Source organism: Fukomys damarensis, unplaced genomic scaffold (assembly GCF_012274545.1).
Source record: "Fukomys damarensis isolate Sample0158 unplaced genomic scaffold, DMR_v1.0_HiC HiC_scaffold_7, whole genome shotgun sequence".
Taxonomy (NCBI): domain Eukaryota; kingdom Metazoa; phylum Chordata; class Mammalia; order Rodentia; family Bathyergidae; genus Fukomys; species Fukomys damarensis.
The window spans coordinates 18,374,637-18,396,075 of NW_022900919.1; the positions used below are offsets into that span (position 1 = coordinate 18,374,637).

Genomic DNA, 21,439 nt, shown 5'->3' on the forward strand with positions numbered 1-21,439 from the left:
TATTAGGAGCTTTAATACTCATTCTGTGCTCACACCAACCCTGTGAATTAGGAGAAACGGAGGCTCACTTATTATCGAGCCCAGAGTTACACGCTGTAGATGACAGGGCCAGGGCTGGCGCCAGGCCTTGCAGCCAAGCCGGAGCCGCTCCTTTAATTCTGTGAGGCCACCAGGGATAAAGCCCAGTCCTACTGTGTATCTCTCTGCCTCCCAGAAGGGTAATCAAATGTTGTCTGATGGGGAGAGCTTTAGAATTTTCCTTTTTAAACAGCAGAGGGTTACAGTCATAAAGGGGATATATTGAGCAAATTAATGTTGTAAACAAAATTGCCCCCTGGAACATCAAAATCACTTAATATGCTCAATTGCTTTCCAAGCACGCTTTGCTGAGGGCCGTTATGCTGATTACCAATAATTATAATCTACTCATTAAAGAATGTCCCTAAGGGTTTCTACCACGGAACACTTCATTGCTGAATTTAAGTTACTCTGTGTACTCGAAAATAATGAAGCTACACTTCTTTTTAAAATTATCTAATTTAGGCATTCACTTATTTATACTATGCTGTGTGAGGGCTCTGAATGAGAGAGATTTGCTATATCAAAATGGAACCTTTCTCTCAAAGGTCCAGGGCAGCCAGGCTCTGACACTGACATGAAAGTTCTCTATGCAGGAGGGAGAGGAGGGTGCAGAGAATTCAAATCCCAAGACACAGTCCCTGAAATCTGCCCATTTTTGTTAAACTTTTTGGTTCCAAAGACTTTACTTCTCAAGGAGTCTTAAAATTAATTAGACATTTGTGGAGGAAGATCCTAGAATTTACTGAGAGATACCTTAGATCCTTTAGGAATAAAACATATATGAACACACATGTAGGGCTGAGAACTAAATACAGATCAAGGATGCAATGGGATGAGTGCTTTATCTCCCACCTCAGTAAATCTCCAAATTATAAGAAATACTCAGACTAAGCCAGGTATAGTGGTACACTCCTGTAATCTCAGCATTTGGGAAGCTGATGAAGGAGGATGTACACAAGTTCAAGGCCACCCTGGACTAGAAAGTGAGTTCAAGGCCAGCCTGAACTACATAGTAAGATCCTATGTCAATCCACCCTCCCCCATAAAAACCACACAGGACAGCTCAAGCATAGCTTCAGGTGTCTATGGGACAGCCAGGAATCTTACGGAAATCCAACAGGAGTCCTAGCATCACTGGGCTTCATGCAAATTAAAACTGAACCGAAGAAGGTACCAAGCCAGAAAAAACTGCATGAATCTTTCCACAGGGACATTTCTCTTTGCATATATTAGTTTTCAACTCTAAGAGAGAGACAATCCAATTCAAAGAAGCTTAAAAATGAGGACATTTACTGTCTCATGGAACCAGACATCTGGATGTAGAGTGGCTGCTCCAAATCCCTATTCTTCATTCTGCATCAAGGTTAGCTTTATCCTAAGGCTTTTTTTTCTTTTTGAGTATGATCATGTAGCCTTGGATAATGGTAATGCAGGCTATATGTTTCCTCATTGACATTCTCAAAAGAAAAATATTCTCCTCATGGCATCACTGACCTGAATTAAAACACATGATGTCCCTACCTCACCCTTCACACTGCCTGGTTTTGGCCCAGGATTCTGTCCTAGTCACCAGCAAGGACTATGAGACTGGAATGACAGGTTTAAACTGCTCCTGGCACATCCCAAAGGTGGAGTCCGCTATGGGGGTTAGGGTGGAAAGGGATGGAAAAAAAGAAAAACTGAGAGGAATTCCTACATTCTTGGCTCAAGTAAATGGGTACAGATATTGAAACTAAATGGGATACCTTGAAGGAAAGATGGGTGGGGCTCAATGTTGTTATGCTACTTTTGAAATAACCTGTTCTATCCAAATGAAGATGTCATCTAAGTCATGAAACACCTGAGTCTGGAGTTCAAGGAAGAGGTCAGGGCTGGAGTTACAGCTTTGAGGTCATCAGTACATAAGTAAATTTTAAAACTATGGGGATGAATATCAACTAAAGAAAGAATACAGAGAAAAGGGTGAGAATCTAAGGTCAAGGACTGGGGCATTTGAAAAGCTAAAGGTAAAGCAGGACTGGGGATTTAGCTCAGCGGTTCCACTGCGTGCTTTGCAAGCTCAAGGGTAGGAGTTCCATCCAGTACCAAAAAAAAAAAAAAAAAAAAAAAAAAAAAAAAAAAAAAAAACTAAAGGTAAGCAGATGACAAGGAGCCAACAGGGGAACCAAGAAGTAACAATTAGGGAGGAGGAGGGAATTCAGAAACAAATGCTGAAACCAGTTAACCAGGAAAGCCAAATGTTTCTGAATACAGAGAGAAATCAACTCTGTCCAACACTGGGAAGCTGAATAAGAGAGGGACAAGAGGGGACAGCTGTATAGACTAGTTTCAGTGGCACGCTGAGGACAGAAACTTCTCTGATGCAGGTTATGGAAAACTGGGACATGAAAGGTGAAAACATTTAGGGAACTCTTTTGAGAAGTTTTGCTGTAAAAAATAACAGAGTAATGGACAGTAACTAAAGGTGAGGGAGGGCCCACAGTGGCAAACCTACAGCATGCATGCCACAGCAGGCTGTCACTGAAAGCTCTAAAAGGTTTGCCATCACTCATATCAGTACGCCAGTATGGATGACCTATCACAAGAGAGGCCATGCCAGAAAGGAAAATAATTGTAGGAACAAAGTCTAGAGTTTTTTTGAGAAGTCAAAAGGAGACAGGATTCAGTGGCCAGGTAGAAGGTGTGGTGTTTTAGAGAAGCAGGGATATTTTATTCCCCAGAACAGGAGGAAAAGCAGGAAACAAATGCAAACGCAAGTCAGACAGTTAGCTTTACCCTGCCCAGGACAATATACTGCAAATTAAAGAAGAGGCTTACCTTTGGCTCACAGTTTCAGCCCCTGGTCAGGGGCTCCAAGGCAGAAACAGTGTAAAGGTGTGGTGAAGATAAGCTGCTAAATTCATGGCACCTGGGAAGCAGGGAGCAGAGAAGGAGCCGAAGAGAAAGGGGCCAGGGACTAGATATGGTCCCTAAGGCCAAGGCCCCCTGACCCACTTCCTGCCATGAAGCCCCACCTCCTAGCAGCCCCTTCACCTGTGAACTCATCACTGGGATAACTCCTCATATGGACTAAGTTAGCACCTCACAATCCAACTAACTTCAGGAGTCAAGATGATCAACAAGCACATCCAGGAAAGGAATGCTCTGATGATTGCCATTTCTGCCAAAAAGAAAGTGGCAAGGTGACTGGCTGAGAAACAGGAATTTCAAAGAGGGGACTGTGGAGGTAGAAAATAGTGCTTCAGGGAGTGGGAAGGTAAATAGGTCAGGTGTGTGTACAACGATCGCTCACCGGTGCTGAGTGCCCATTTTAGGTCTACAGTTACGGGTTTAAGAACAGATATATCTTTCTTCTGCATCAATTTTCAGGTGTTCAAACACAGACAGGTACAGAGTTGAGGTTTTTCTAAATGAGTATAAAGCGGGTAGAGCAGCAAGGAAGTGAAGGATAATTGGGGTGGGGGGGCTGTAGAGTAGCTGTGCACCCTAGGCTAAGAGGAGAGCCCCTGAGGGAAGTGACATCCAATGCAGAAGCTACTGTCCCAGCAGGAGCTAGCAGTCCACTAAACTCTTTTCCCTCCTTCTAAACACAAGAGCTGGCCAGGCACATGGCACTTCCTAGGCTCTCCTGCTTGGCACGTATGGCCACGTGGCTGTGCACGGCACACTTCACCGGAGATCTAACCACCTCGTACTCTTCTACCCTCTGGCCAGCTCAATCCAAGGGACAACACCACAGGGGACAGCAGAGAAACAAGATGGCAGATACTTGGGTCTTGGAATGGCTGTGTGGCAGGACCACTGAATGATCCTAAGCATCTTAGAGTGAACTGAGGTCAAAACAAAATAAAAAATAAATGAAACTAAAACAAACTCTTCGTATTTGAATCAGAGCACTGGGACTTTTGGTTCTAATGGTTTAGCCTTCTCTAGGTAGGGCCAAGGATGGAGGGCCAGTAAGGTCTGCAGCTGTCTGCAGTGGGGTACAATGAGCATGAGAGGCTGCCAGGCATGGTGAGAGAGGGGCACGGGGAACAGATGTGTCAGAGCCAGGCAGCAGAGATGATGGGAGATGGAAGACATGACCAGGGGAATGTGTGCTGAGGTGGAAGGAAACACAAATTAAGTCTCAGAGAGGCTAGGCAATCAGCTGGTCGACATGCACCTCATGAGCATAGGGGTTCACATGGAGCCCTGAGTGACCTCACCACACTGCCAAGTCCTTAGGTATTTGCTGAAGCAAAGTACTTCTGCAGGGAAAGGCTGGGTCCCATGACAAAACTCCCATGGCGATGAGGTACAGTGATACTAATTTACAATTAGGTCCCCAAGCTTTGAGATGCTGCATTGGCCATGTCCTTCAGAGTGTATCATCCTCCTGAGGCCCAGTAACACTGTCCAGGCCCTCCTGTTCTCCTCTGTGTGACCACCCGACTTATCTGCCTTCCCTCTCTCCAGTCTCTTCCCTCAAAACCATTCTTCCTACTGCTGAGAGTGACCTTAGTGAACTTCCCATTACACTTCCACTATGTAAAGCCCTAGCACTGTGCACAACACCTCTCTTCACGGTGTCAGGTCCTGCCTGTCAGGTCCATCTCCCTGCCCCCAACCCCAGTTTATGCTGTGGCTCTCTTAGATTATCCACCATGATGGACCTCAACAGCGCTGTTCATGCTTCTGTGGCTTTGTGTGTGTCAGTCTCTTTGAAATAGCTTCAGCCTGAGTGACACAACACACTCCCATTTACCCAGTTCCAGTGTCCCTTCCCTAGGATACCTCCCCTTCTTTCCTTCACCTTCATCTCCCTCCACTGACCTCAGAGAGTCACTATTAGAGCTTTTACCAAGTTGTATTATGATGATCCTTCAGCATCTTGGCACAGTCTACCTGACTCAGAACTTGCACTGCAGGCTAAGAGAGAATAGATTTAGCTATTCTATTCAATATTGAAGAGAATGAAATTAGCCAAACTGTTCTTGTGGGGCTCAGCATCTTGTATCATCTTCTACTCCCAAGCAAGTCAGGACAGTGCAGGGAATAAGGCACCAGCTGTCTGTGTCCACAGCTCCTTTCACAGCCTGCTCAGGAACCTAACATCTCAAATCTGCCTTCCAAGGCAGATGTTGCTAAACAAGCTGACTGTATTACTGGGGCATTTCCTATGCTGATGAAACATAAACAGTCTGACAAGCCCCCTGAAGAGACCAGTTGAAGTTGTGACAAAAGGATGAGGGCTGAGGGCCATCAGGTATCTGTAGGACAGCTGTGACAGCTCAGCCACCCTGGGACAACCAGCGTGATCTCTTTAGAGACACCTGGAGCTTGCCAGCTCCCCCGACCCAAAGGACAGTACGTGCTACACAGTGCTTTGTCTCTGCTACGGCCAGTGAGGGCTGCTCACTCTCCCACCTGCCCAACACAGATGGTGCAGACACGAGCATGCTTCCACATGAGACCATGCAATTACGCCACACTCCCCCAGCTGTGACAATTACCAGGAGAAAACCCTCGGGAACAATCCTGGCAGATAACTGTCTTCCATGCTGGCACTCACCACTTAGTGCTCTCAGGAGCAGCTGCCATCGCTTCCAGTCCTACTTGGAACCAATACTCAAAAAGCATCGGTGCGATAGGAACATAAGACAGTCATCAAACAGGATATATTTAAGTAAGAAAATACCAAGGCTTTAATTTTTTCTTATAAAGACAGGTCTGTTTGTTGGATAAGTGGAGAGGACATACACATCTCTTGTGAGTAAATGAAATTTACCTGCTTCTGACTACAAACCATAATGCCAAGACGTGGGATGAAAGAGTTGAAGGTGTAATGCTTTTATCTTCACAGCAATACAATGCTACATAAACAGAAACTGAATGGATTTAATTAATGCTGGGCATTCCCATGGGGAAAAGGCAAGAGGACCTCAAATTGATCAGCAGTAGTACTGTTTACAACAGAAGTCCCATTAGGCCGAGCCCCTGCTCCTCTCTGGCACATCAGCCGGGAGCCCACAGGGCAGGCCGAGCCGTAGGCACTCCTGCCCCAGAGTCCACTGAGAAAAGAAGCGGACAAAGTCCTGCAAGGCCAGATAAGCTGGCTGTGGTGAGGCAGCTACGTGCAGCAGTGTCGCATGTGGAAGTTCACAACATACTCTGCGTTAGTCCTCTGCACGGAAATGGCAAAAGGCTCAAAAGGGTGAAAGGTGAAGGCAACGAGGCGTCGCACTGTGTGGTTGATGGGGCGGCCCAGTAAGCCAGCCTGGATCTCAAACTTGAGCAGGCCAGAGTCCCGGGCATAGAACCTAAATAGAAAACGGAGAGAGAGAGAGGATGTGGTTGATACTCATCACCACCTTGAAATCTGAACAGCAGGGGATGTGGCAATTCATTCATTGTACATCAGCCCAAGGTTAGCAGAACTATAATCACCTTGGTACTTTAGGACAGAGATTATAAATTTTTATTATGCTGCCCTGTGTCACTAGCCATTTCTCTTTCCCAAGACGGCTCAATTATACCCTAAATTACAGCCCCCACACTCCTATGGGTTCCTGCCTAATGACTGTGTAGGCCAGGGCTAGAAATGAAATACAACCCACAAATCAAGGCACAGGTACAATTTTAAGTTTCCAGACAGCCACGTTTAAAAAAGCAAAAAAAAAAAAAAAAAAAAAAAGATGGAATTCTAATAATACATTTTATTTAATTTAGTATATCCAAAATATTAAAATATGATTTCAACCTACAATCAGTATAAAAATATTAATGAGTTATTTCACCTACGTTTTTCTTTTTACTAAATGTCTGAAATCTGACATGACACTTGAACACATCTCCTCTGACTCACTTCATTTTAAGTGAGCGGCCACCACACAGGACAGTGCAGTCCTCGGCCCATCTTTATGAGTTTTCACTTTTAAGAATAAATTCTTTGGGGAGGTTCTTTTTCATTCACAGAAACAAAATACTAAGTCATTCTTAACTTTTCATCTAACATACGAGATTAAAGATACTTCCATGGATCCAGCTACCTAAACACCTTTTTCCTACGCAAAGTAAATGACCTGTGGTTGGAGGAACTAGAGATGACTAGCAGGTGGGTGCTGTATCAGGGAAAAGCTCTAGGACATGAACAGCCCTGAATTACATAGCTCTGTAATTTCCCTTTTGGAAAGCAAATATATAAGCAGACAGTGAAATAATCTTACTCCCCAAATTTATATCCTAAGAATTTACGTTAAATGAAGTAGTGACATGATTAAAAATGATTACCATAAACTGGGCACAGTGTCACACACCTGCAGTCCCTGCTACTTGGAAGGTGGAAGTTGGAGGATCACTTGAACCTATAGGTCTGAGACCAGCCTAGACAACATGGTGAGATCCATTTCAAAGGAAAGGAAAAAAAAAAAAAGATGGCTACGATAACATTCACTCTAATGTAAAAATGCATAAAAAGAATAAATGGTCAGTAATAGGGGAATGGTTAAAAAAATTATGGTACATCTACTTAATGGGCTAACATGCCATCATTAGGTCTGTAATTGTGAAGATGATATAACAAAATGGAAAAACATTTATGGAATAAAAGCAGGGTACAAACTATGACACTAACCATAATTACAACTATATAAATGTAAACAGGCATATTGACAAAGACCAATCATAAAAGGGCCAGAGTAATGGCATTACCTCTTCAGATGTCTTTAATATCCTTACAGGAAAACCCCTTTAGTCACAGGCAATGGCACTGCCAGATGTGTTACTTAGGCTCATCTTCTCAAATGAGCAGGCAGGGAAGTCAGAGAGGACAGAAATATATCTCCTGCCACTTGAGTAGATCAAATGAGGCCCATTACGTGTTTTTATGTGTAAAAAGCACATTTACCCTACCCACGCAGTCCCCAACACACAAAGGGGTGGTCAGTCGATGTGAGTTGTTTGGGCTTCTAAGCCTCGGTTTACAGGAGATACCGGGGAATGAGAAACACAGGAAGCGATGGGCAGAGTCCCATAATGTGGAGACACCACAAAATGAACAAGCTGGCCTTTTCAGCAATCCTACTGCGTGGGAGCATGGGACACAAAAGGGAAGCTGAACACAGAGAAAAAGACTTCAGGGGACAGTGACCAAACTCCAATTCAGGAACCCTGTTTAGATCCTGACTGGAACAAATGAACTGTGAAAGAATATTTACAACAGGCAAAGGTGCAATCTGGCTATTTGGTGGTATGAGTAAGTTTTGATTAACTTTCTCAAAATGGGATGATATTCTGAGGAATTTTATTGTTACTTTTTTTTTAGGTACTGGAGATTGGACCCAGGGCCTTCGCATGGAGCTAAATCCCTAGCTTTTTGTTTTGTTTTTTCTCTTGTTTTTTGAGACAGGATCAAGTCACCCTGGCTAGAGTTGAACTTGGGATCCTCCTGCCTCAGCCTCCGAGTGCTGTGATTAGTGGTGTGTGCCATCACACCCTGTTTGTTGTTGCATTTTAAAGCTCTTGTCTTTTAGAAGTTCATACTAAAATATTTATAGGTAAATGCTTGGATAACAGGGATTTGCTACAAAATAATCCAAGGCAGGGGCCGGGATTTAGCCTAGTGGTTCTGGAGCCTGCCTCACAAGTGCAAGGACCTGAGTTTGATCCCTGGTACCAAAAAAAAACAAAAAAGAAAATAATCCAAGGCAGCAGTGGGGAAGGAAGTGGTGGTGGTGGGGAGATATAGCAAGACTGGTCACCAGGTGATAACCACTCACACAGGTGGTGGTCACACTTTTCTACTTTTCCTGTAGGTTTAAAACATTCTGTGATAGTAATTTCTTTTACTTGGTGTTTGGAATGTGACTGAAAACTCCCAATGGAACAGTAATTAATGGTACAAAGTATGTTACACAGACCTATTTAGTTAGTTAGTTCTGATTTTTTGAGAGGGTTTCACTATGTAGTTCAGGTTAGCCTTGAATCTGCTAAACAGCCAAGGATTGTGCAGTGATCCTCCTGCCTCACCCTCCCAAGTGCTGAGCTGACAGGCAAGCACCACCATGCCCAGCTTGCACAGACTCATTTAGTGCACAGTGAAGTTGAATGATGAAAGACATCTACTCTAAAGATCTAATCACCAGTTTCTATATGCTTGGGGTTCCAGGAACACAAGCCCCTCCCACAAGACAACCCTATTAGTGAGAGTGGTGCCAGCTCCTCTTCCTTGCAGCTGGTACAGCATGGGCTCCAGATGTGGGGACAGGTGGGTCTGAAAACCAGACTAAGAGGACTAAGAGGTTGGCTTCAAGGTCCCAGCAAGCAACTCAGCAGTCTACATTCCACCATCCCTCCAAGAGAAGAAGCATGGTTCTCCCCTAAGTCTGCCTACTTTTCAAACTATCTCTACTATCTTTTCTACTAGGTAACATGAGGGATAAAATAACTGAGTCCCACATAATAATGAAGTTTCAACTACAAAACTATAATGGAATGGTATTAGATCACTAATGGGAAAGTACTATTTCTTTCCCTTGATACCTTTAAAAGGGGAAAACACCTGTCTGAAGTAGATGTTCTGATGGGAAGCAAAGAGTAGGAGTATTTAATTTCTGAGACTAGTATCTCAGTGACCAAAGCACTCATTACAGAAACAACCTGCCCTTTCAGTCTACCCAAAAGCACAGTGGAGACAGCCTCATGAATGAGGTCTGAGGTGAGAGGATGGAAATCAGGCCACCCTGAGCCCTTGCACAGTCTGCAACTGAAGCAGTGACACAGTACCTGATAGGGTGGTCTCCACAGGTCTTGGGTCGCTCCATGACTGACACCCACTTGTCATCATAGCTGAAGAGGGACAAGTCCAGGTAGGGGCTGCCGCTGTAGGACTGGGCACTGATGGGGAGCTGACCCAGCAGCCGGCGAACTGCCTCCGTGTGCCCTCCATACTTGGCGTTTATAATGGTGTCTTTGAACCTAAAACAAAGCACCCGTGAGGAAGGCTTTCGTTGAAGCTCCCTGGGATTTTAAATTGACAAACATGTATCTAAATACCGCTACTTGTTCCTATAAATAAAAATTAACCCTAGTATTGAATAAAGACAGAACTCTTTTATACATCAGAGTCTAGCAAGCTACAGACACTCTTAAAATTCAGAAAATAGAAATGTGAGTCTTAAATTACTGTATAGATGTTCACACAGACTCTACAAGCGTGTTTAAGACAAATGTAACTGCTCTACACGACTATTTGTATCTTTTCAATAACAGCTCACCTAGGAAAAGAAAGTCAAGAACTTGCTTTCCTTAAATAATAGACTGAATTAGGAAGGAGTAAAGGAGCACAGGAAATCCGGAACAGAAGCTGCCTCTTTTAGTCTTCTTGGGATCAGTTAGGAGGCCACTTATCCCAGATGCTTGGACAAACTACTCATTCCGTGTTTAAATAAAATGTGGGAACCAGTACAAAGCATTGTAGAACCACCAGTACCTGGAAGAACACTGACACACAGGCGCATACCTGACCTATTTACTACTCTGTCAGAAGAAAGCTTTTGGACAGGCAACCAGTCTCTGCGCACAGTCAGTATTGTCTTGCCTAAGACAATGAAAACTTTTCAACCCGAATGGAAAACTACAATTTTCAAAGATTATATGGTAACAGGAAAAATGTTTATCTTAATGGTAAGCAAAAGAAGTGGGCTAGAGGGTGAAGGGAGGGCAGGGATAAGGGGAAACAATGAGAACCAAGACCTGTCATGTAAAGGTACAAGATCCCAGTGATGAATGTAACTGTACTGTATACCTAAAGTGTACCAATAAACTCAATGAGAAAAAAAATTTAAAAAGTGGGCTACATAATTCTGCCTATAATGTAAGGTAAAAACACAAAGAAAACAGAAGTTTAAAAATAAGAAAAGACTGCCAGAAATGTTATCATAAATAGCTGGAATGTCTGAAAAGGGCAAATACCTGGATCAAAACAGGTTATTATCATAAACAACATATTAGAAAATCTGTACAGTCAGAAAGCATAAATATTTAGTACACCAGAACATTAACAATAATAATTATCATAATTATATGTATGTGACCTTATGCCCTTTAATTCAGTTTGAAACAAAAGCATCTTTTTAATAAAACCTTGTTATTGTTTTTTTTTTTTTTTTTTTTTTGGTACCGGGGATCGAACTCAGGTCTTTGTGCTTGCAAGGCACGCGGCAGAACCACTGAGCTAAATCCCTGGCCCTGTTTTTTTTAAACAGAAAATTTAATCTTTTGAAAATGACCAGTGTAAACATATCATAGCAACAACAGAATTTGTCTCTTTGATGACAACCAATGTAAACATAGTGCAATAACATATTTAAGTAATATTTATTGATCTTTATAAAATGTCTTTTATATGACTATGAAAACTATCGCATCAATCTGTTATAAGACTAGGAACACTGTTGAGGTCTCCCTAGTGAGCAAAGACTGGAAAATACTTTTATGGAGCCACTCCTCTGTTCACTAAGGGATGTCTCATTAGCAGCCTCTATGACTCTATTCATTTAATTACTTTGACAAAGTTTATTTAATAACCTATAAAAGCCAGATTGTTAAATTATTTGTAAACAATTAAAGCTTTGGATTATATTTAAACAACAATTTAAAAGATGATGTTAATAGTTGTATTTGTGTAAAAGAGATTTGGGGGTCCTCCACCCTTTTTTGCTTTCCTATAGTTTCTTAGCAAACAATTAATTTGTGTATGATGCGGTTATTTGTGGGGTTTTTTTGAGAGGCGGGTACCGAGCATTGAACTCAGGACATTGCACTTGTGAGGATTATGATGTGTTTAGTGATCAGCTTGCAAAAATACCTGAGAGTTGAACAGTTGGCTCCCATGAACCATCGTGAACCCCTTCCAGTAAGCACTGTTTGGCCCAGCCAGTCAAGGAAGTTAGGTCCTTCAGTACTGGAAAAGTGCTCACTGTATTTCTTCCTCTTTGTTTCCCCTATTGCTTCTTCTGGAATTAGCCACATATTGGCTTTTGTGGGCAGATCCTTTAATGTTTCTTTTTACTTTTTATTTCACATACCTTTTTATTCTTTTTCATATAGAGTTCCTCAAATATATCTAATACATTTTAAGTTTCCAAGAGTTTCTCACTTCTAGAATGTTCCTCCTCTTACACGTTGAATTGTTTCAGTAAATGCAGCATTATTTCCTACTATTTGTTCATTATTCTATTTAATTTTGGCCTCCTTTAAGATAAAGACTTTCCTTCTAATCCTTAATGTCTTTTTTTAAACTTTTGGACCAATAAGGGACTCATCTTCTTTTATTTTAACAAAAAATTACATAAAATTCAGCATTTTGAGCCATGTTCACATTAAATAAAAAAATAATTTGACTTATACATACACTATTTTCAACAAAGTAAGTATGATACAGTAGTCAACCAATTATCTTAGGATATATTTCTATGGGTGAGGAAGAGTGATACATGAATTTGAACATATAAAGAAACAATGTAAAATTTCCAATATAATGGTAATAATTTGCTCCATATTTTTTATATCAAATAATTTGAACACCAAACTACTATGGTCTTTAGTCAGCTTTGGCTATATGTAAAATGGCATTATAAAAATTTTTTTGTGACTCTCAAGATTAAACATTAATTTTATTTTTAAATTTCAGTGCTTAATATACACTAAAAATAGCATCTTCTACAACCTCTTAAAATTCAGTAATAATAATTTAAAATCTTGAGAATTCAGTTTAAAAATGTCTGAGAGAATCTATAGTTTTTCAGAATCCTCTGGTAGTTTGAAGCAAAACTGTCTTTGAAGATCAGTGCACTAGAATATACAGCCTTTCTCTTCAACCTTTATTTTCTCCTCCAGGGGCTTCTTGCAGTATTCCATAATTCCAGAGGTATTCTGAAATAACTTTCAGAAAACAGTTTCGTCCAGGTCCTTCAATCACTCAAGAGACACCAAGAAGATCTTTCCACACTGCAGACACTGGCCTTGGTGTTGCAGACATGACAGTGAATACAACAGACAAAAGTTCCTGCCTTCATGAGCTTACCTTCACTACTGGCCTTAATCCTCACCACCACCATCACTATGACCAGCACCACCACCACTACCACCAGAAAAAAAGATAAAGAAGAACAAGGGGATGGGGGAGGAGAAAGAAGAGGAAGGAGGAAGGGGAGGAGGAAGAAGAGAAGAAATAGAATCCATTCCATCATGAAGAAAGCAAAATCTGACCCATGTTCTACTGCCAAAAATTCTATACTGACTAGAATTGCTAGCAAGGCAGAAGATTTATGCATTCCAGAGAAAAAGAAAAGAGCAAATCATGCATCTGGGTATCAATATTCTTCTATTTCCAGTCAAGCAGTCTTTTGTATAAATATGATACTAGTACATTAAGCTATTGCTTTGCTCACTTATTCCAAAAGCAATAATGCTTATTATGATTCACCCACTCACTGTGGTCTGGCCTATCTTGAGACCTAAAGCAGAAGTCTTCTACTTCTGGTTAAGGCTAGAACAATTTAGGTGTGCAAAACCCAAAGAGGCCTTGTCTGACAAGAGCAGAATTTAGCCTGGGCTCTTATCCCAAAGGAATCATTGCTTTCACAGTAATGAACTAAGATAATTGCTAGAAGCTCTGATTCAGAAGAGGACCTTGCTGATTGGTACCGTCAATCTAGAGTGGTCTGGATATTTTGTGAAAGAATTCCAAGTGTTTGTATTTGAAAGTCTCTTCTTTGGGTTGGTCTGCTTCCCTAGAGAAAAATCTCTGATCTTCTGCATGAGGCTATAAGCCTGGATGCTGTACCTGGGAAACAGGATGGGAGTCTTGCCCTGTGAAATGTCACTTTCATTTAATTCCTGTTTTTAGCATGATGTGTCTCAGTCCACTCTCAGCTCTGTCTCCTGCACCTGGTTCAATTTGTTGAAAAAATAAATTTGCAGCCCTTTGTGCAGAAGGGGAAGGGACAGTGGCCTGGCTATTATAAGTCTAGAAGAGGGCTCTAAAGGATCTGGTTGCTACTCTTTAAGAATTTGCCAATCCTGCTGATTTCAGCCTATCTCACAGGTACCTTGAGAGGTATGTAAGCCTCAAACTTCCTGATCCTTTCCAGAGTTCTCCAGCTTACATAAAGCAAGCTTATTTCTTGATGACTAAATTCTACAGCCTTCAGTCTGCTAGGTCAGTTATGACTCATCGACTGGCCTTTTAGCTTCTAAAACTATTAATATCTCCTGTCTTCATTTTTCTTCTCTTTTATTCTCTGTATTCTTATAGGTTTGAACTTTTTATTCTTTTATTTTCATGTGAGGGGAGTTTGCAAAAGAACATGCATACGGAGCAAAAAGTTCTAAAATTATTTCCTTAATTATTCATTCAACAAACTTCAAACAAATGCTCAGTATCTTTCTGCAGCTCACATATGGTCTAGGAAGAATGCAATATACAAATAATTTCATAAGTGTTGAGAGATAGGCAGAAGTTCAGGAAGACACAAAGGGCTGGTTACAGTAACAGGAGGACCCAACCAAGGCCAGGTGGGCAGGGAGAAGAGGAGAAAGGGTCTTGGAGGAAACTGTTATGGGCCTAACCCCAATCCCAACAAGTTTTCTTTAGAAAAAAAAACTTAGATCTGCTAAGCCTGGTGGAAAAGCTTACCGGCGCTGGATCTGCCTTGCAAAATTGTTGCTAGAGGCTGAGCAGGGAAACTGGACTTCACTATGCAGAGTAGCGTTGCGGAATAGATCACAAAAGTTCTCAAAGAGCTCCAAAAGCTCATCTGACGTATTCTCAAACACAGCAATCACTTCAGTTGTCACCATGTTGTATACCACAAAGAAAGATGCCTGCAGAATAAAAGAGAGTGCTAAGAAACAGCTAAGTGTTAAGAAATGCCTAGAAAACAGCACTTGGCTTACAACCCATGCCACCCAAATAAAACGAGTACTCGAGTACCTCAGCTTTAGCACCAGGGTGGAAGCACAGCTCCCAATGGCTCTGGGACAGGAAGTATCAAAGGTTTTATCAATCCAGAGCCTCAATGCTGACAGACTTCCCACTGCTTCTGTCCTGCTAGAATTACCGAGTTGGACAGCACATATGTATAAAAAGACTTTCAACCCTTCAATTCAAACTGTGCAAATTCAGTATTTTTCCTTCCGAGTATTTAGTCCTTACTTCCTTCCCAATCTGCCCTGAGATTAAAATAAAATACTTTTTTTTTTAAATGTCAGATTTAATTTTCTTTCCCACTGAGAAAGTGATTTGCAGCCTGGGGCTGCCTCTTGGCAAATGATTTTGTCTTCTATGTGTACAGTTGAAAGTTCAATTTAGGGTTATTTATTCTTCCCTCTTAATATTTCTAACATGCAGAGAGATGCATTAAGTACATTGTGTGCTAAAACTGCTCAGGCAAGTTGTATCCACACAGGGCACTACTGCTAAACAAATGAAAAATCAGACAGGCATTTTCCATTTCTTCCGTCATAAATGTTCTTTCAGCCAAGAACATTTGTAAAATACATTTGAGATTTGGAGCAATTAAGATCAGAGGGGTAACCTGAAAAGCATTCAGATGCCATAGGTGGCAGAGCTACCAGTTTTTCTGAATGGGCCCCTGGGTGACAAGCCTTCTTCCCTTAAACCTCCAATGCTCTGCTCTGCCTAACACGAAGCCCCAGGAACCCCTAATCTTTATCACAGTGAATGCAGCAGTGTGAATTATTCTGCAAGCTCTCAACAGGACTCTAGAAGTTTTCAGAACACTGGGATTAGTACCTCGCCTTCTCTGATTGAATTTAAATCTCCATTACCCATTTGGCCCACCTGTTGTACTAGTAATCACTCCTTCCCAGAGCTCCTATTTCATCACTTTTGCGGTCACCTGGAAATTAAATTTGGCTTTAAATTAAAAAGGCTGGAGGGCAACCTGAGAATAATACCTATAATGTTATCAAAGCTTTGTGTTTAGATGCACTTTTTACACATCAACCTTATTGGAACCTATCAAATTAAACCAGGGGAGGAGTGAGGAGGCCAACTGGGGCACAGAGATTGGGTTTAGAGTTACAAACTTAGCAACTAAAGGTCAGAGCCTTAATAGTATTTCTACCTACAACTTACTGTAGCCACCAGAAAAAAAGGTCAGCTGTTAGCAAAGGAAAAAAGGATAATCTCAAGTGCAGTGATCACAAACGACTTACTTACAGGTTAACTGTAGTTCAAGCCTAAATAAAAAATTGACAATACAACAGATGATGTGAAATAGGAAGAAAGGGGACAAAGGGGAAATGGAAGGGGTAGGGGAAAGGAAAGAAGGGAATAGAATATGAGAAAATGAAAAATAATGGTAACAAAATGTTTGCAGATAGAGGGGGGGGGTTGAAGGGAGGGTAGGGGAATGGGGAAAAGTAAGAACCAAGATTGATTATGTAAAGGTACAAATTCCCAACAATGAATGTCATTATACTGTATACATTAAATGTACCAATAAAACTGATTTAAAAAATTGACTCATCCCTTCTCTGTAGTCCCAGACAAGGTTTAATTATATCATGGTTTTACTAAGCTCTCTCATAATTATGTGAATATGTAAAAGTATACAAACATTTACCAGCCTTCCATCCAAAGCAGACTTAGAAATTAAGGGCAGAAAGGACAGAAGTCGTTAGATTTTTAAAGGATTATGAGGTTTGCATTAGAGTACTCATTCTCATTACCAGCCCCCAAGCAGCCAGCCCAGTAAGCAGAGTCTTACAAAATCAAGGCAGAATTATTCAAAAAGTCATGCTTTGACCTTAGAGCATCAGGGCTTCCATCTCAAGGGTACTGAGAATGCTCCCCAGAAGAATGAGGGTGATAATCACACAGGTGACTGACTTTATGCCAATGGCTTGAGATCTGGCTTCCATGTGTCCAGATCAATACAAGTGGACAGAGAAAAATGAAGCTGATTTTAAGTTTGGGCCCCAGGGCTCCAACCATTTAGACTACATAAAATGTGTTCTACTGACAGGTAGGCTAGCAGCACCAGGGGAACCTTTCCCATCTTCAAGGAGGTAGAGGGCATAGAGGGCAGGAGAATTCACCCCATACCTGAGATGGATCTGTGACCCGCAGTGTCACCACATCCTCACTGGTATACTTGATAAACAGATGGTTTTCGTCCAGAAGCTGCATTTTCCACATCCGCAGTTGCCGCAGCTGGTCAAAGTACTGGAAGAAGCGCCTCTTGGCCATTGCACTGCCATCTTGCTCTGCCCGGCGCCACAGATAAACCAGCAGTCGGTGTTTCAGGGAGTTGATGAATGGATCCCTGAAGGGGTTGGCCATGCCTGTCTGACTGTCCCGCTGTACCTCAGGAAAGACAGCTGACACAGTGAGCAGGTCATCCTCGTAGCAAAAGCGGCCAATGGTCCGCACGTCAATGAAAGTGCCTTCAGGGGTCACCTGGAAGACATGGATGGTCTGCTGCTGCACAGACAAGATGGCCAGGATGTTTTTATACAAATATAGACCTTGGTTGTGTGACAGAACCACTTTATCACACTTAAATGTGCGTGTATCACACAAGCGTCCAGTGTGAAGGTCAATGATGTGCAGGGAATAGTCCTCTAGTGGGGACCGTGGGTTTGGGGTGACTGACTCACTGTTCCGATACACCTCATAGAAGGGAGGGTGAGGCTCATCTGGGAGATAGGCCGCAGACCCCACGATGACACACCGGCAGTCATCCGTGAAGAGGCTGCACTCCCGGTTCAGGTGCTCACCATTGGCCGCAACATTGGTAATGTGCAGCAAGACAAAAAAGCGTTCAAAGAGCCGGCCCCGGATGTTGACTGACCGCTGGTCATTGCCGTTAGACAGGATCTCCCCCTCATAGCCCTGTAGTAAGTCCTCCGCTGCCTGGCAGCCCTGGTACTCATAGATTTCAAGGGAAGTCTGATCAGAAGAAAAAGCAATAAAGTAGCGTCCATCAGGTGAGAATTTACGCAAGAAACAAGGAGGCTTTTCAACATTGACAACTGTGTAGTTGGGGAAGACATTCTGGTGAAACACTCGGACCTGGTGCCAGTGGGTACCAGCCTTGCCTGAACTGATCCGCCGACGTTCCAAGCGGTGAATGACATTCTGGTTTTGGATTCTTCGAGGTTTGATGGTGGAAACATGATGATCCATTATCACATCTCTGCATGGAAAATAGAGTACAAGTTATGAAAGTAAAAAAAATAATTACATAAATATATACAAGTCAAAGAGGCTTCTCTTTTTATATCCTGAACCTAGGCATTCTTGACAGCAAGCAGCATGTCTCCTTCCCAGATTATCAAAAAGTGGTGCTGACATTTCTAAGGCTAGAAATAGGTGCCAGAAAAAGATGTCACTCACAAGGAATACTTTCCAAGCATGCCTGGATAACAGGAATGGTCAACAGAATAAACACAGAAGTGCCTCACATTTGAACAGTACAACAATCACATTCCATATGCATTCATACAAAGAAAAATAATCACTGGGCTGTTTAGATGGTCAGATGACCTAAAGCAATCTGCAGATCTGCAATCCTTATCAAAATCCCAATGTCATTTTCTGCAAAAATAGAAAAACTCATCCTAAAATGTATATGAAATCTTAAAGAGACTACAAATAATGCTGAAAAGTAACAAAATTGGAGGGGTCTACTGCCTCATTTCAAAACATATTACAAAGCCATGGTAATCTTAAAAGCCTGGCATAAATAGTCATAAGCCAGTGGAACAGAGAGAGAGCTCAGGAAAAAACCTTCACATGTGTGATCAAATGGCTTTGACAACCACTCAGCAAAGGGCAGTTTTAGGAAATTTGTAATCCATTTGCAAAATAATAAAGTTGGACCCTTATAACATTTACAGAAATTAACTCAAGATGGATTAAAGAACCATCAGACCTATAACTATAAAACTCCTAAAAGAAAGCATTAACTGAAAGCTTCATGACATTGTATTTAGCAATGATTTTTTTTAGAGAGGACACCAAAAAGTACAGACAAAAACAGAAAAATGGAAATATATCAAACTTTAAAACTTCTGAGTATCAAAAGACATAGAGATGACTCAACAGAGTAAAAAAGCAACCTGTAGAATGATAGAAGTATCTGCCAATTATATATCTAATAAAGAGTTAATACCTAGACTCTGGGTATGGTGATGCACACCTGTAACGTCAGCATTCAGGAGTCTGAGGCAGGAGGACTGCCACAAGTTCAAAGCCAGCTTGGGCTGCATAGTTCAGTAGTTATGAACTACAAAACAAGACCCTGTCTCAAAAACCAAAACAAAACAATAAAAGAGTTAATATCTAGAATATATAAAGAGCTCCTAGAATCTAACAAAAATTCATAAAACCCAATTTTAAAATGTGTAAAGTACTTGAACACACATTCCCCCAAAGACACACAAATGGCCAAAACTGTAAATGGCAGGATGCATATCATTATTCATCAGAGAAACATAAATCAAAACCACAGTGGGGGAAGAGGATGTAGCTCAGTGGACAAGCTCTTGTAAGCTACCACCTTCGGACCAAATTTAGCCCATCTCCCTGTTTGTTTGTTCAAGATAAGGGTCTGTTTGCCAGGCTGGCCTCAAACTTGTGATTTTATGTGTGTGCCACCAAGACCAGCTCTGCCTCCCTGTTTTTGTAAATAAAATTTCATAGGAACACAGCCATACCCATTCATTTACATACTGCCTACACGTCCTTTTGCCCTATGAAAGGAGAAATGAGTAGCTGAGACCAAGACCACCAGGTCTATGGCCTAAAATATTTCCCATCTGGCCCTTCCTGGCTTTGCTAATCCCTATTTCACCTATCAGCTTAATCACTTCAAGGGTGTTCCTTCACTTCTCCATTAAATAAAATCCAATATAGTAGCCATACCTCTTCTTCACCTATTGTTATTTGTGCAACTCTGCCTCCGTATTTTACTTATGCTCATGGGCTTCACGAGGTGGTGAGCTCTAGGAGTCCAGTACACAAACATTATATTCCATGTGATCACCAGTGTTTTGACACACAGCTACGCCCCCCACCCCTTCTCGAACACTGGGCCTGACTAGGGCATCTGCAAATTTATTCCCCCTGGCCCATGTCACAATTTTTCAAATTGCAGCTCATGTCATTTCCCTCAGGAAGTCTTCCATGCCTACCCTATCTAAATCAAGATTTGTCATTGTTTCCTCCACAGTAAATGTCCCAATTTGTGTTTACACTTTCACTTGTGTGATTGTGTTTAATGTTCGATTCTCCTGCTAAACTGTACTCTCCACACAGGAAATAACTATGGCTACTTTGTTCACCTCGATATACTCAAAGCCTAGCACTGGGGCTGGCACACAGTAGGCATCTCGGTCCCCTATGGAATGCAAGAAGTTAAGAAAGCCTGGGTGAATCGGGCCACGAACTCCGTGTATGTTACTGTTCTTTCCCCTGCTAAGTATCAATTTCCCCTTGAGAGGTGAACCTATCCCTCAATTCCTTGCGATGACTTCTAGAAAGAGTAAAGGTTGCCAAGGGGCGGACACATACGCCCAAGGGGGCGCCCCCGGAAAGAAAAACCTGGGGCGGGGCCTCAATGGGAAGAGAACAGTGAGGGATGGCGGGGGTCGCCTCAGATGTCATGCGGGGAGGAGCCTCCCGGGGAACGTCTGACCGGCTTGGAGGCTGGGCCAAAAAGGATAGGTCCTCACCTGTCAGGTCCTGGCTCAAGGGGCCGGGGCGAGGGACGCCCCAACCTGTTCCATGCGCACCTCCCCCGGCCCCGCCCCCGCCATGCCTTGGGACCCCGGCGCCCGCAGCTCCCGACCCCTGCCTTCCGCCAGACACCGGAACTGCTGAGCAGAGAGAAGGGAAGTAGGGGAGAGAGCGGCACCATCCAGTTGAGAAACATTGGAGCGCACCCTAGCGCCCGGTGGAGGCGCAAAACCATCAAGGCTGCAAAGGAAAAATTAACCCGGCGCCCTAATCTGGGTATGTCTGTGATCTCCTATGCCAATATCTCTGCAACTGCAGGACATATTTGCACAAACATATTCATTTAATGTTTTAATTAAATTGAATTAATTTTTTAACTTGTGATTGGACGCTCCGTTTTCATCAGCTGAAAAACCATCTTCTCTGTCGCCTTCTAGATAGTGAGCGCCGTGTGTACGTACATTGTATTTATCATATTAACGGAATGTTAGGTGCCCAGGACAGTTGCTGGCACATATAGACGCAAATGTTTCTTTTTTGTGTTTACTAGGGTTTTTGTTTGTTTGTTTGTTTGTTTTTCTTTTCTTTTCTTTTTTTTTTTTTGGC

General features: G+C 42.2%; 1 protein-coding gene across 1 annotated transcript; it reads right to left on the reverse strand.

The window, feature by feature from the left end:
• Window positions 1-5,781: 5,781 nt before the first annotated feature.
• On the reverse strand, window positions 5,782-20,972 carry Det1 (DET1 partner of COP1 E3 ubiquitin ligase). Its single transcript, XM_010621041.3, has 5 exons — window positions 20,830-20,972; window positions 17,198-18,290; window positions 14,762-14,949; window positions 9,847-10,038; window positions 5,782-6,383 (listed from the first exon to the last, which is right to left on the reverse strand). The coding sequence occupies exons 2-5, from the start codon at window positions 18,278-18,280 to the stop codon at window positions 6,194-6,196; spliced, it is 1,653 nt and encodes a 550-aa protein (XP_010619343.1). The 5' UTR covers window positions 18,281-18,290; window positions 20,830-20,972; the 3' UTR covers window positions 5,782-6,193.
• Between the last annotated feature and the right edge of the window lie 467 nt (window positions 20,973-21,439).